This window comes from Daphnia pulicaria, chromosome 8, assembly GCF_021234035.1.
Source record: "Daphnia pulicaria isolate SC F1-1A chromosome 8, SC_F0-13Bv2, whole genome shotgun sequence".
Lineage (NCBI taxonomy): Eukaryota > Metazoa > Arthropoda > Branchiopoda > Diplostraca > Daphniidae > Daphnia > Daphnia pulicaria.
Window position 1 is genome coordinate 12,819,702 of NC_060920.1, and position 15,481 is coordinate 12,835,182.

The following is a 15,481-nucleotide window of genomic DNA, read 5'->3' on the forward strand; positions in this document are numbered from 1 at the left end:
CCGTTGGCTGTTTGCGCGGGTTGAAGGACAGCAGCAGAAGCCGGTTTCCATATAATGATGACAGGGCGCGGAATGAGTAATCGTCGAATGCGTTTAACCTGGTCAAATATAGTAGCTTAATCAGATTTTATTTTGCCTAGAGCTAAGTCACGCCATTAGACGCGGCTTTCCCATCAGCAGTTTTTAACAATCATTTCTTTAATAGTGTAGCTCATTGATCATATTCTTGGTTGGGGTTGTGCTGGCTGTTCTATCAAAGTCAATTGGACATGTGAATTAACTTGCCCAATTAAAGAATACACCAGTAGAAGTTTATATAAAGCAAAAGTCCAGCATGTTTTAATAGGCCTAGAACAATTTTTTTCTATGCCGGCGGGGAATTCGACACGTTTACATATTTCAGTAGATCATATTATAGAGATTTCTCAGAAAATTCTAGAGAATTCTTTTTCAAAGTTTGAAGGAATAAGAGAAGCTGGAATGGATCGAGACATTTTGAAGAGAGAATAACATTCCCGAGAATACAGAGTGCCATAAAATATTTCCAATTAATATAGGCTGCTACAGTGAAATATAATAAATCACGGCCATATTATATAATAGGGAAGATGTATGGCAGTTTATGGAGCACTTCTGTCGGCAGCAAGTAAATGTCGACATGGAGAATGTACAACTGCCGTCCGAATCCTGACAGCCAGCAGCTCCATTCCGGCTTTCCCGGCGACTGCACTTGGTGGCCCAGCTCACGTTTGATCCGTGTGCTGCCAATAAACCTTTGGAAATGATTCACGCAGATGTGAACTATAGCCATCTCGAAAATCTCTGACAATTACCAATGACCTTTTCATGCCCCGTATAAAGGCCGTTCAATCAGAACTAATTCTAAATTTACACTTTTGAATATTCGCGCCCTTCCAGTGTCAGTTCATGTCGGTTCAAAAGTTGATGATTTCAACTTTGATTAAAAAAAACAATACTTTTAGCAGAAACCCACGTTATATTCGACGAGTTGGCTATATATAATCCCATTCTATCCAGTAATGCATTCCCCGTGTACAGTACAGTGCTGGAGGGTTGGACTTTTGGTGTATAATAAGAGCGGGATCGATTCGACCACCAACGTTAACTTTTATATATAACATATACAGGGAAAAACTCCAGAACCGGAAGCGCATTTAGGTTTCAAGGAAAGCTGAGACTGCATATATGGGCTCCGTCCGTCGCTGTTACATGTACACATATATCCAATATCCACGCGCGCTGTTCAATTATTCGACGGGATATATTTTTTTTCTTACAAATTAGAACGCCACAAAAAACATAGACCACACAGTAGCTAGATAGGTACTGCATACTGCTAATATACATAACGGACTTGAACTACACCGAATAACTTTGGACTCGATTTGAAGAATCATTATCTTTTTTGGAAAAAGCATTTCACGACTTGCGGATGTCGAAAAAAAAAAAAACTGGAGTAAACACTGGGCTCCTATAAATTAGGGAGAGAATAATAACCTTGGTCGTAAACATGGTGGAATAAGGCCCTGGCAATTGGCTGGACATGATGACGAACGGATAGATATACACATAAAAGCAGCAAAGTCGAATAAAAAATAACAAGTCAACCAATTATTTCTATATCTCTCGGGGCAGTGTGTATTGATTGCCAAGTCAACAGTTATGCATGCGATGTGGCCTTCATATACATGTACGCAGGCACGCAGCCCCATCATTTCGACCTTCCATCGATCGCCATTGGACATTTCATATATAAATACATACATTATTATTTTTATATATACTGTAGAACTTTTTTAAAAAATGGGGAATGTTTTTTAGATTTATCAAGAATACTTAAACATTAAATGAATCAAATTTAATTTAAACAAAAAACAACAAATCTATTTTTTTTTTTTTATTATTTAATTTAATTTTTAATTTAAATTTTTTGGGTTGTGGACTACTGTATATGAGACATTAGAAATCAGCGGATAAACTCTCTCTGATTTCATTGCCGTATTTCCTCACTTTGGAATATCCCGACTGGATGACAAATTGAAACGGGAAAAATGGTTTCTTAGCTCTTTTGCGCTGCTGGTGCTGGTCTGACACTGTCTCATTATTCACGTCCTTCTTCTTCTCATTTCCCGGCGACGGCAGCAGCGATTCGCTGGACGTGTCGTTGAGCAAAAGTCCGTCGATGTCGTCGTCGTCCGCCCGATCAATGCCGTACGCCTTGCCAGCACTGAGACTGTCATGACTGACTCCGTAGTGTACTAGACCATTATTAGCGCCGTCATCGATGACACTCTCGTAGCTTCTGGCATTGCTGCTGAAATATCGATTGGCCGGAGGTGGTAGATCCGCTCTCTGCCGTCCAGCTAATAGGCGCTGCTGCTGGTTATTGGCAGCCGATGGATGCTGTCCAGCGGTAGGACTACTGCTGGAAGTAGGCGGGATTACTCTTGGCCTGGACATGGGCAGGACCACTGGCCTGGACGTCGGTCTAATACTGGCCACCCCTGGTCTGAAGGTGGGCAAGACGACGGGCAAAGGAGGTCCAAGAGCGGGCGACCTGCCGATCAATTGATTCGACGGATGATCGTAGCGTTTCCATGCGGTCGATCTGACGGGATGCCGGTGAAACTGCGGCAGCCGGTGGTGGTGGTCGGGTCGGTCCGTCCGTTGTGACGGTTTGAACAATGTCCTCGGCGTCGTCGTGACGTCAGTCTTGTGAAGCCTCGAGGCTTGTCGAGTCCTCCAGCGCTGCTCCGTCGAAGAGGCGGCCAGCATGGCTTCCGGTGGAAGGTGAAATTGCGGCAGTTTAGAGCCCCGGATCGGCCACAGCGGCTCCGCCGAATGGATGCCATAGTGGACAGGGTCCACGACCGGTGGCACTGTGAATTATAGATACATTTTTTATTTTTATTTTCCCGGGTGTCACAACAGTTCTTTTCTAGTCCCGTAATATAATATAAAAACCAAAGCAATCAATCAAAAAACATATTGAATCGCTTGACAACACCAAGGCAGTCGACTTTGGACCCCCCAAACCATTTTCACATGTTATGTCCATTGGCATAGGCGATGACCGATAGACTAGACATTTCGCATGCATGTCAAGTGCGTTCATTTCACAGTGCCCTGCACGAAAAATGTCTAAAAAAAGCAGCTGACGTCGATTATGATTTAATTTGATTATTTTACCGTAGACTAGCGTCGGGTCGTCTCGCATAGGGTGGCCGTAGTCGATGGGTTTCCAGTCTCCCGGTTCCGAGATTGGTGGATCGATCCGCCGTAACGTATCATGCTGCTGCTGCCGCCCTTCGCCAACCCCGACTACTCTTGTCGTTACTACGGATGTAACAAAAAATTAGAAATAAAGTTGGTTGTGTAACTTTATAACAGCCTAATAATAACAACAATTCAAAACTTTACGTAACAAAAGGTTTCAAAACAAATAATGGAAGATGAAACTTTATTATGTTTTGAACTCTAATGTAGTTCAAAACATTTGCTAGACAATATGCATGATGTAATGATGTGCATATACCTATACTGGCGGAACTCCAACAGGTCAAGAGCACCAGCAATAACCAGCAGACAGCCAACGGTATGGGGTTGCTCATTTTTGGGCGTATTTCAAGTGGTCCGTTTTTCGCAGGGCTGTCTGGCGTTCACCTGGACAAACCAAAGGTAAAGAAAAACATCAGACATCAATATTTGCGCAAGCCAATGGCTGCTACAGGGGTTGTATACATCCACTGTTAGCCGGAAATGTTTTTTGGCGCGAGCGCCTCTTATACACTATAGTACATTTCTAAATTCTACCCGCTGCTATATAACGGCCTGACTTCCGGCCATTAACAAGTTGGAAAATAAGAAAAAAAAAACAAAAATGAGCTTGAGACTATATGTATACGTTTGCTTCAATGTATCCGTTTGGCGTTGTCACATTTTTTAAGAAAATAAAACTTGACTTATGGATATCTGTGCCTGGGTCTCTCTCTCTTGAGAAAATTTTTGAAATTCCCAAAAGGTTTTAGCTGCTCGGATGCAGGGTTTCCTCTTCCGACTTTGCATGTGTGTATACAGCACACAACGTGCATTATTACGTGTTGACATTTATCATATTTGTCGCAGTCATTATTCTTTCAATGGCGGATCGGCACTTTTTTGTCATTTCTCCATTACATTTTAATAGCGAATTTCTTCTTCTTTTACCGGCGGATGAATGAATAATAAATAAAAGAGTTTCTCGTGTTGGAATAATTCACGATGCGGGCGGCGGAACAGTTCACGCCCTCCTAGCCGTTCTACTTTTGTATGACAACCAACCCAAGGGAAAACGCGGTGACAACGGGAGAAAAAGAAATACAAAAAACATGTACACAAGGAGAGAGAGAGCTGCTATGTAAGTCGTGGGGCTGGTAAAATAGTTAAGACAATCGATTTCCTTCAATATTCGACGATCCACGAGTGCCCATGCGTGTCTTGCCTACGGCCAAAATGCCAAAAAATGGGCGCATTAATCAAACAAGTATCCCAATGTTTTCCTGTCCTGTGCATCAGTGACCCCCCTCAAAAAAGTTTAGATTGTACTTTGTCTATTATATAATACGTCAGGTTAGAATTCTGAATAGAAATTCCTATTCAAACTTTTTTCAAAACTTTCCATCTTTTAGTTTTTGAGACCTTCAATTTTCACAATTTGAGAGCCGATTGTTTGAAATGGCCTAGTGTAGTATGTGGTAATATAAGTTTGGAAATCAAAAAATTCGTAATAGCGCTGGTGAACTTTCACACTCGAGGGGCCAACAGTTTAGCTCACGAAAGTTGAAGTCAAATGGCAGCAGCAGCTCATTGCCTTTTTCCCGTTAAATCGACTCTTGGGAAATTGGGAAAATACTGTAGAGAGTCCTTTCTCTATAGTTTATATTCCTTTCATTTTTGCTTTTGACTAGAGCTCGGTGAACTCTGAACTCTGGTCGACTAGCTCTCGACAATATTTTGGTATCTTTTGTCACGAGAAGAAATTGTCTTTCCAATATAAACCCGAAAGTCAACGGAGCACGGGAGATACATTATTAGACCTAGGCGAGGCCAGCTGCTGCTGCTACTGCCGTGATTCCGTTATTTATAGACGTGAAAAAAAAGAGGCTAAACATTTTGGTTCACGTTTAGATTCTTCCACGGTGATGCTGTTGCTGCTCTAAACCAAAAAAAACCCATTGATAACCATTAGCGACTTTTATATAGCGATGGGAATCTGGTAAGACGTAGAGAGATATGTGTGTGCTCTTCACTGGGAAATATTTAGCGCAGCAGGTTGGCCTACTATACCGGGCGCTGGCAATTATTTGAAAGGCGATCTATTTAGGACATGGGAAAAAAAAACAACCGCGCCGTCGGTCGGTCGGTGTGTGGCATCTGGTCAGGCGGAAACGATCAGCCTGACCGTCTGATCGTGCCAGTGAAAAAAAAAAGAGGAAAGAAAACAAACAAATGGACGAAAAAAGAGAAGAACGAGAATGAACGGAGAGAAAAAGAAGAAGAGAAATTCACGCAGATGACACACTCTGTGTTGTGTGTGCATTCGCGCGCTGTTTACTCAAGGTAAATCTTTTAGACGTGATGCGACGAGTATAGTGCTAGTATACTTCTATATAGAGAGACAAGTCTATATATATAGCCTACTTGTTTGGCCGTTATTGCTGGCAGTCAAGCGCGTACCTGCAAATTTGGTGTCCACATTTATCTATACACTCGGAAGGATGCTGCTGCTGCTAGGACCGCGAATAACCTATCGAATCTTTATCCTCATTCTCGCAGAGTGCTTTATTCGGCTGACTAGGCGAACGACGTTCTATATCTAATAGACATTAGATTGCGTAGATAGAGAGAGCACGGGCATTGTTGATTATTAAATTCAGCTGGTGCGCGATGAGAGCTTAGCTCTATATAGAAACACTTAGGCAACTCGAGTTGGGACGAGAGAGACCTTCACTTTGACCTGATCAATATAACACACACACTCCAAGACTTTGCTATTACGACTATCAATTAGGCTGCTGGCGGTGTTGGCCCATTGATCCGCCTTTTTGTGCATAAAGTCGTGTGAAAATGCACCCCGGAACAGCCCCTCCTCACCACCACCACCGTTTTTAAAAATGACAAGCGTCGGGGGAATATGTCTGAAAAGAGGTTGCGACTGACTATAAGCCCATCCAATCTGCTGGAGTGATCTTTTTGACTTTTTGATCGTGTGAGGCAAGAGAATACAACTGGGCCAACTTTTTTCTAGTTGAGGCCCATCAGTCGAGGGAAACAAAAAAGGGAGAGGAACTATTACAGTACGTACGTCACTGTGAGCTACTGCCAAAAGATTATAAAGATAGTAATGGGGACGTGAGACCGCCATGAACCTCTCACAATCAGACAAATCCTCGACTATTTATAGTTCTGCGACAGCCACAATCAGCATGTCCAACGAGCAATACTAAATCAAATCAAATCATTTCAAGCGACTAGAAGAAGAATGAAGTTGTCTCACCTGCTGCATCAATGCTGGCGGGTTGCGCTCAGCAACACTCGACCAATTCCGCCGACACAATCTAATCCGAGGTGGACACACGCACACAAAAATAAACCAACACACAGAGAAACACAACAACCAAAGAACAACCAAAAATAAGTTCCACACACAATAAATGTAAAACGAGCGTGTGTGTTGGGCACAGAGAGTCGTCGTCGCCAGTGTCGGCCAGCCAAGTGAACAGTTCGGACAAGAGCACCGGGTAGAACTGAACGAAAAACACGTGCGTAACAGTTGGTTGTCACAAAGCTTACTGGAACGCGTAATATGCTTTTGGGTTGGCGCAAGGAAAAAAATGAAAAGAAAAAAAGAGTCGAAGTGAGACCTATAATATTATATACATGCACATGTAGTACTAGACATTTTTCTCCCAAGTCACCAGAAGGCTGTGTGTTAGCCTCCAGCTATTATAGGTACCACCACCCACACGAAACCGCCTCCGGCTTGCACATGTAATGCCCGTGAATTTTTTTTTTTATTATTTTTCCTTCACGCACATTCACGTTACGTCTATTCCGTCCATCAGTGGACAAATTGTTGCAACTTTTTTCCCAAAAAATAAAACAAAACAAATAGCCCTTTTTTTTTTACTCGATAGTTTAGAGACGAGCGGCGCGACCGAAAACATCAAAGTTGTGTGATATGTGCACGTATATAAGCAGGGCACAGGAAAATAGAAACGGAACGGAAAATAATTGCTGTCGAGTTCTACCGCGCACTGATTGTGCGCCCAGTTTATTGGACGACCGAAAATATATTTAAAAAACAAGGGGGCCATCTGTGCACAAAAGCCTGCATGTCAGGGGTACCGTATACGTAACGATACCCAACTGACAAATAACGAAAAGAAAGAAAAGAAACAATTCTATTCGTATTCAACGAGTTTTTCTTGTTGTTTTTCTAAATCTTTTGAAAGAAGACGATTTGGGAACCTGGGAACTGACCGGTCCGTGCACATAATGGGGCCTATCACCTATTAGTCCAGTCTACTGATGAAATGAAACTAGTTGATCTTCCTCCCCCCCTTCCAAACAAAAATCTAGTTTACAAAATCTTGATTTTTCCTGGTGCTCGGAGGAGGAGGACCATGAACGAAACAGACATTTTTTTGTTTCTTTCATGGAAAAATAAAAGCCCACTTATTCGACTACCGGAATGGGGGAATTGTGTACATGTGGTAGTATTGTAGCTGTAGAGCACGCTAGTGTCTGATCACTAGTTTCAGTCTACTATACCGTATGGCATTTAAAGAATGGGGGAAAAAAAAAGAAATCTCCACTTGAATAACTGAATATACTTTTTCCTTCGCAGTTTGGATTCAGTCGGTAAAATTAATATGTCAATTTTTGGAGAGGAAGTTATGAAACTAACAAAATTTAATTTTTTTTTGTTAACCAAAGGCTATTCGATCCAATCATGGATTCACTCTACCAAAACAGCTTTTTTTAAAAGTGGGTCTGATGGAATTTTTTTCCCCAAGAAATTTGTGTTTTATTTAACTTTTAAAAAAAGAAACTCTCTGATTTAGTATTCAAGTGAATATATGAACTTCCCCGCGCAGTAGTATCGTGATAAACGAGTCAGGAAAAAACCAAAACTCGTTATTTCTTACGGTTCTGTTGACTATCTAGAATGACGGTCGGAATATAGGCGCTATTATTTCATTTTCGTATCTCACACAACAGTCCTGTCCAAATTTCACAAACAATTAAACGCGTTAGAAATCGTTTAACTGGCCCGACTAATTGCGCTTTTCAGTCAAACAACTTCATTGTATTGCGACACTGTTTGTTATTTTACGTTGCTATATAATATAGCGATTACATATTAAATTCTTTAACTTGTTTTGTCGGAAATACAAACGCGCTCTAATTAATAACAACCGTTTGTTGTTCTTCAATTAACGCAAAATGTTGGAAAGTTTGAAAAAAAAATAAAATTCGTGTTTCCTCTCCAATTCCATTTTCAACATTAAAAAAAACCAGAACGTTAAGAATTTCTTTATAAAATTAAAGGATTTCTTAATTTTTAAATCTGAGCATGATTTCGAGGAGGATTTCCAACCCCTAGTATATCCATCCTGGCCATGCAATTTTTTAATTGCATTTTACTTTTTTAATATTTTTTGATTGTTTTCTACCACAGAAAAAGTTGGGAGGTGCAAAACAGCAGGGCCTGATTTTCAGTCGTTCTGTATATGAGTTATTTCAATGAACTCCTACTGAGTAAACAAAAAAGTCGAGAGAAAACAGTTGCAGTCAACCACATAGCTCAGGAATAATCGTACTCCGTAACGATTTATAATCAACGCCGCTAAATAGTAAACAAGGAAAATTGGAGAAAATTGTTTCCTACCTTTAAGCCTGGGAAATACGGCCAGGCATCCACACGTGCTCCGTTCGTATTAAAGTTGAATCCACCACCAGGAATAGGAAAAAGAGAGTCCTCGTGAATACAACCAAACTCACATGGGTGTACACGATGACATTTAAAGAAAGGGGAAAACGAGAGATCCGTAACTCGACCGACATTGGTAGTTTCTCCAATCAAGAGGGATGCTGTGTAGCTATAAATGAAAAATAAAACATGGGTTATCGAACAAAAATTCACACGAATAACAAGTAAGGAAAAGTTGACAATGAGATAAAACCCTAATTGTTAATAAACACTGGTCAATACCAGCACAAGCAATTATGTTGTTATGGTGGCTGGTTCATGCCTCAAATCTGCACGAAGGAAAAGGTTACACAGTGCAAACATTCTGCCACCCATCAACAGGGGGCTTACATGATAAGTGCTAGTCAAACACCAACATTTCACAAATTTGTAACAGGTTTAACTCTTCTATTTAGGCTCCCAAAATCATTGCAGTTGTAAATTCTTAGTTTTATTTACCCGCCAAACAGCATGGAGCTTGGAGAGCATGGAGAGCCGCGACACCAGAGTTGAGAGTTAACAAGACGATCACATTTTTATAAATGTTTTTGTTGCCTTGTTGTTGCCATTATTTTTATTTAAAATTGTTCGTCTTATCAAGTTACATTGAGCTACCTTACCTTTTACCTTACCACTCTAAAGTTAAAAGTAAAAAATTTACACGAAACTCGCAGATGACTGCAGACGATTAAACCGGAGCCCGCCAAGATAACCCCTAGTTGCAAAATAGTGCACGGTGCACCACGAAGGAAACTAAAAATCGGAAATAAATAAAATTACGCAAAAATAATCATGCATGGAACTGGGATAAACTAATAATCAAATTTCATTCAGTTTTTGGCAGGTTTTCTCCTGTTGTTTTCGCTTTTTCTGGGCCGTAAGCCCGTAATTTATATGAATTCTAATCTGGCAACACTGGCTCTTATGTCAAACATTCACTTCCTCCGTTTTGATAAAAAAGAGAATCATGGCGGCGTCTGTTGTAAACCGACCGATCGTAGAAAAATTGCAACAGTAATTTAATTGTTATACTTTTCCCTGAAGCTTTACCATAATTTTAAAACTTTCCTATTTAGTCTCCTCCAAGACTCAACATACCGCGATGCAGTGGAAAACTCAGCCTCTTTTAATACGCGGATGGCTTTGGAGAAACGGATGAGGTTACCTTTCCTTGATGCACAAACTGGTAATTTGAATGTCTAATTTAATTGATGTATGGTTCACTGCTTTTCCCTATCTTTGTTTTCAAATTTAACTTATAAAATCATTTTGTATATTTCTGTTACCAGGAGTGGCACAAAATCACTGTCACCTATGGATGCAACCTCGTCACCGTATGCCTGGGCTCACTGCTGATCAAGTGTATACCTACCCTGCCAAACGTTGGCGAAAGAAAAGACGTTCATACTTGGTCACATATGCTCAGTCTCCCAAGAAGAAGGAAGTTCCACCTCCTCCAGAGGTGGAAATTGAAGTACCTGCTCCAGTAGAACCATTACTACTGAGTAGTGTTATTCAACCAATCAATGAAGACAGCAAAGACAGTACTTCTCATGCTGTACTCTCAAATAAAGATGAAGCTTCCAAGGTATTTACTTTTATAATTTCATCAATTTCTCTGTAAATTGTATATGTATTTTGCCATAGGATGGCTGGTACTTTGATGAAATGCAACCTGAACCAGACGACTTTGAGGAACCAGACGCAGATTCAGATTTTGACTACGAAGAGAGCAATAAAAAGAAAAAGAAAAAAGCTATGGCGAAACAAACCCCAGCTAAGGTGGAATATGATGAATTGAAACAATCTCCGAGACGTTTTCTTAATTAATAACAATTTGAATTTATAGACGCCCAGTACTCGTGGTAGAAAGAAACAGATTCCAATGAACTATGACGCAACAGACACGGAAAAGCCTTATTCGTGCGAAAGTGAGTCTTCTTCCGTACTCTCTCCTTTTATTTTTAGTTGGTAGTCCATCTTATAGAACCCTTGATATTAACTTCCCCCTCTGCTTTCTGTCTTTATGTTTCACCATCGTCAAGCTTGTGGTGCACGATACAAGACTCGCCCCGGTCTCACCTATCACTACACTCATTCGCACAAGAATTTGCTTGATGGAGGCGGTGATGACGAGGATTCAGGACCGGCCACTCCGACGGCCGGCTCCAGTGCAGGCTCCGGCATGGTTTCCACTCCCTCCACTCCACTTAATCCCATGCACGGACAGAGCATGATGTCCTCAAATGCTGAGACCCCATCAGGTTAGAATTGTAGAGACAGCCTCTGATTTTTCCGACTCATTTATTTTTCCTTCTTGGTTTGGGGTTTTCCGTTTAGTATATTCATTTGTAGTAATAGTAGAAATATTAGGTACAGTGATAGTGCGTTTTAGGACAAGTCGCTAGGTGGCTGGACTGCTTCGTTTTTCTCTTTTGTAATTGGAAATTTGATTTGCTAATTGGTTAGGGATATACGATTGAATTTTAAGAAAAGGCTTTCAACGAAAAAAAATTTAAATTTAATAAAACGAAATGTTGAAATAATTATTTTTTTCATTTTTCGCAATCCACTTTTATGTTGAAGGCAGTAATCTTTTTTAAGTGGAAGTAATAATTTGACTTTTGTTTCCTCGACACATAGGACATGATTCATTTTATGTAACTGTTCATTACTGATTTCTTACAGGAAATTGCTCTTAAAGATTTCCGCTATCACAACCGGTATTTCATTACTGCCTTCTAAAAGCTTGTTTATTAGCTACTTTTGAAATTCGTAGTTAATGTTGATGCGTTTAATGATTTGGTATTTCAATTGTGGACTGACTTTTTGTTTTGCAACACCCCAAGTTGAGTAAAATCCTTCCTTCATGTTGGCTTTGCTTGTATCTCATGATGTGTGGTTTCCATTAATGCAGTTGTGACGTTTTGGCTTTTTTAAAAATGATATCAACTTAAAAAATTCACGTTTCTTTAATTTCAAGGACGCAGCCGCAGTAGTCGAAACGGTCCAATGCCAACAACTCCCATAGGGTTACCGCCGAGCTCGCAGTCAGAGATGCCGAAACGGCCTATGCCTCCACATCCTCAAGTTCCTGTTAACACTCAGTTCAATACAATCAGTGGTAGTATTGCCGCCGGTGTAGCCCCACCAGTCGCCCCCACCGCCGCTGCTGCAGGTAAGAAAAAGAAATAAATACGAATCATTCAAAGAATTGGCTTGACGTCTTAATTGATGCAACCTTGTATAGGAAGCAATGTTTATACCGGACCCGTCGCCGCTCCTGCCGTACGTGAAATGGAAATGAAAGCTCGAGCTCCCCCTTCTCCTTATTGCGATTTTTGTTTAGGAGATGCCACTGAAAACAAGAAATCAGGCCACCCAGAGGAGCTTGTCTCGTGCGCCGACTGTGGACGTTCAGGTATGTTTGTCTTTTTTATTTGTTACCTCATTATTTTCCGCAAATATGAAGTCGATGACCTCAAACGTTTGTACTGTTTTTAGGACACCCATCGTGCTTGCAGTTTACTGCCAACATGATTATCTCGGTCAAGCAGTACCGCTGGCAATGTATCGAGTGCAAATGCTGTAGTCTGTGTGGGAATTCGGACAACGATGTGAGTTTTTTCGTTTTCATAATTATGATCGCAATTTTTATTTTAGTTGATGCACTTGAGAGCTCTGTTCATGTCGAACGTCTAAAAACAATCTGATCGATATAGCACAAAGAAATCATCTTCGCTTGTTGTTGAATAGGTCGAGCACAAAGTATGGGTCATGGCCCACAGGCGAAATTGTAGTTTAAGAATGTATAAGCCTTTCATTAACCTTAAGTTATGGCGTGGTGAGTCTTGTGTCTGTCTGTGATTGCACCAGTTGCCATGCTGTCCGAAACCGTTACTTGTCGAACCGCATGCCGTTTCTGTAAACGATAGAGTATTTAAATTTGTTTTTTTATAGGAACAGTTGCTCTTCTGCGATGATTGTGACCGTGGTTATCACATGTATTGCCTGAAACCACCTCTCTCGGAGCCGCCAGAGGGATCTTGGAGTTGCCATTTATGTCTCGTTAGCTTTCATCGCAAATAAAATGAAAGCTAACTCTCATCCGTCTCACTCCGAAGAAAAAGTGTTCTGCGTCTTAATTTTCTTAGTTTCGTCTTCGTCAACCTCATCGAAAATGCCCCTTTCGTGTCTGAAGACGGCGTCCGTTTGAAATGGATATTCATAGTTTCCATTTCTTTCGTTCTTCATTAAAACAGTGTATCATTTCATACGTTTCCGCTAGGATGATGGCACACACTTCTTACTACTGCTCGTTACGTGCGTTTCATGTAACTCCTCCTGGAATTCTCTTTTTCCAGGAAGAAGAAAAACCGAAAAACAAGACGGTTGTTGTGTATTTCATTTGATCTGCCTCTTTTTAGCCTCCAGCTGCAACTTCAAGCGATTTATTTGTTGCTGGGCCGAGCATTTGTCTATGAATGCATTTTAAAATACCGTTTGCTGCGTCGAAAATTCTGTCTTTTTGATAAGAGTTGTCTGTCGGTTTGTCATTTATATCTCTTGGGAGTTGTCAATTTTGTCTCGCCAATTTCCAACACAAATACAATAAGCCTCACTTCGTCCCCTGGAGCAGCAGTTTTCTTCCCCCTCTTTAAAGAAGACAGTTGAACCAGTAATAGACTTCGTCTAGACGGAAAACATTTAACAATTACGGATTCTTGGAAGTTTAGAACCAACGAAATGGAATTCTTCCAACGACGTTTTAAAATTGAAACTTTCGATAAGGAAGTTGTCTGTAACTGCTTTAAGATCCGAACAAATCAGCTTAGTTTTCAAAATAACTACCATTTCTACAGCAATTCCTTGAGTAAATAAGCTTTTAATAATAAAGATGACCTTCCTTGATATGTATGTCATTCCGCGGGCAATTCAAAAACCTTAGGCACCCGGAAGTTTTCCAACTCTGGAGTCGTACTGTATGAAACATTCCATCAGTGGTAGTTAACTATTGTAATATCTATAGTGGTTTCTAGAATTTTCGTTCCTCTATTCAACCTCAGGTCTGGCCACAATACGGTAGTCTTATAACGAAACCTTGTGACTATCACGTGCAGTACCACAACTAACTAAGTACTCAAACTAGATGCATTTTTTTAAATTGCTGCTTTAAATTTTAACTTAAAGTTAAACTTGATTGAACCATGAAAATCTGATCTCTTGAGACCAACAAATTGTTTCAAGTAAAAATTTGTGATTGATTTTAATTTAATTTTAAAATTCCTATATAACTTTTAAAAGTAAAGCGTCGACTGGCTTGGGGCATATTAGCGTACGTATGTATACTTGTATAGATTGACCGGAACACGGCCAGCGCATGAAGGCCATCATCACCTTGGAACGAAGCACCAGGCGATGGGAGCGTGGATGAAGTAACGGTTCTTTGACCTACTACTTGCTTACAAGGGGAAACGACGGGATTTTTGGAAAGATCATGAGACAGCAACGAAAAACACCGCACCCAGAAAGACGTGGATTGTATGGATTTTACATTCACCTGCAAATATCTGTGATGCGAGTTAAATCAAATTGTATTGAATTAGCATTTAAAAATTATTATTCTCACGAAAATCGAAGACTGAGAAATTTGGAAATTACTTGGAAGAACGAGTTTAATTTGATTAGTCGAATTCAGGTTAAACAATGACGTTTTTCTCTAGAAAGCTATGGATCGGGGGGGAAAAAAAGAAATTGATATCGCATCCTTCCTATCAATGCGCTCTGATTACCCATTTCTGACGGCTACCAAACACGTATTACGGATGAGAGACGAATACTCCCTTTTCCTGCTTCTTTTTCATGCTGGCCATGTTCCTTGTTGTGAGTGGAAAATCCGAGATTCACGCGGATGTCGAAACAAACTTTCTGTCAAATATAGCTCGATGACATTCTAGACCACAAAGAATGTTTGCTCCGATTCGGTTTTCTAGTTTTAATAAGAATGTAGGTGTTGTCCGTTGACACACAATAATGAAATGTGAAATACTGAACTTTCAAGGGAAGTGTACCATCACGTTCCAGGTATAATGACTATTTGAATATTTCAATTTTTCCGGCGAGTGCGATGTATTTGAATATTTCACAATCTAAACAAACTCTAATATATACCTGAAGCAGACTAAAAATTCTAATGATACCAAACCAAAAGTTAAGAAACAAATGAATATTTATTTAAATTTCAAAATTTCCTTAACATTAACAAATATAAAATATGTTTTCTAAAATTTAGAAAGGAAGGTGCAGCTTGTGTTTTATTGCAATATTTCATGTGTGATTTTAAAAAAAATACTTTGGAATGGAACATTGCTCTTTAGCAACCCAAAAAAGAGATCTGGAAGTGCCGTGCGGTACAGTGGGGAGGGCATTGGCCAACCGAGGAAGAAC

General features: G+C 40.3%; 2 protein-coding genes across 6 annotated transcripts; one reads left to right on the plus strand and one right to left on the minus strand.

Moving 5' to 3' along the window:
- Nucleotides 1-1,548: 1,548 nt before the first annotated feature.
- On the minus strand, nt 1,549-8,993 carry LOC124311250. Of its 3 annotated transcripts, none has more exons than XM_046775665.1 (4): nt 8,954-8,993; nt 3,557-3,684; nt 3,211-3,357; nt 1,549-2,900 (listed from the first exon to the last, which is right to left on the minus strand). In XM_046775665.1, the coding sequence occupies exons 2-4, from the start codon at nt 3,630-3,632 to the stop codon at nt 1,981-1,983; spliced, it is 1,143 nt and encodes a 380-aa protein (XP_046631621.1). In that variant the 5' UTR covers nt 3,633-3,684; nt 8,954-8,993; the 3' UTR covers nt 1,549-1,980. The 3 variants fall into 3 exon arrangements, with proteins under 3 accessions (XP_046631621.1, XP_046631622.1, XP_046631620.1); XM_046775666.1 differs by lacking the exon at nt 8,954-8,993 and adding an exon at nt 4,395-4,499; XM_046775664.1 differs by lacking the exon at nt 8,954-8,993 and adding an exon at nt 6,557-6,882 and having other exon boundaries at nt 1,550-2,900.
- A 943-nt stretch (nt 8,994-9,936) lies between these two features.
- On the plus strand, nt 9,937-13,667 carry LOC124311140 (zinc finger protein ubi-d4-like). 3 transcript variants are annotated; one of them, XM_046775466.1, is made up of 10 exons: nt 9,937-10,048; nt 10,111-10,220; nt 10,324-10,622; nt 10,682-10,816; nt 10,884-10,965; nt 11,080-11,298; nt 12,018-12,212; nt 12,285-12,455; nt 12,539-12,651; nt 12,995-13,667. In XM_046775466.1, the coding sequence occupies exons 1-10, from the start codon at nt 10,002-10,004 to the stop codon at nt 13,121-13,123; spliced, it is 1,500 nt and encodes a 499-aa protein (XP_046631422.1). In that variant the 5' UTR covers nt 9,937-10,001; the 3' UTR covers nt 13,124-13,667. The 3 variants fall into 3 exon arrangements, with proteins under 3 accessions (XP_046631422.1, XP_046631423.1, XP_046631424.1); XM_046775467.1 differs by having other exon boundaries at nt 13,001-13,667; XM_046775468.1 differs by lacking the exon at nt 11,080-11,298.
- Nucleotides 13,668-15,481: the final 1,814 nt, after the last annotated feature.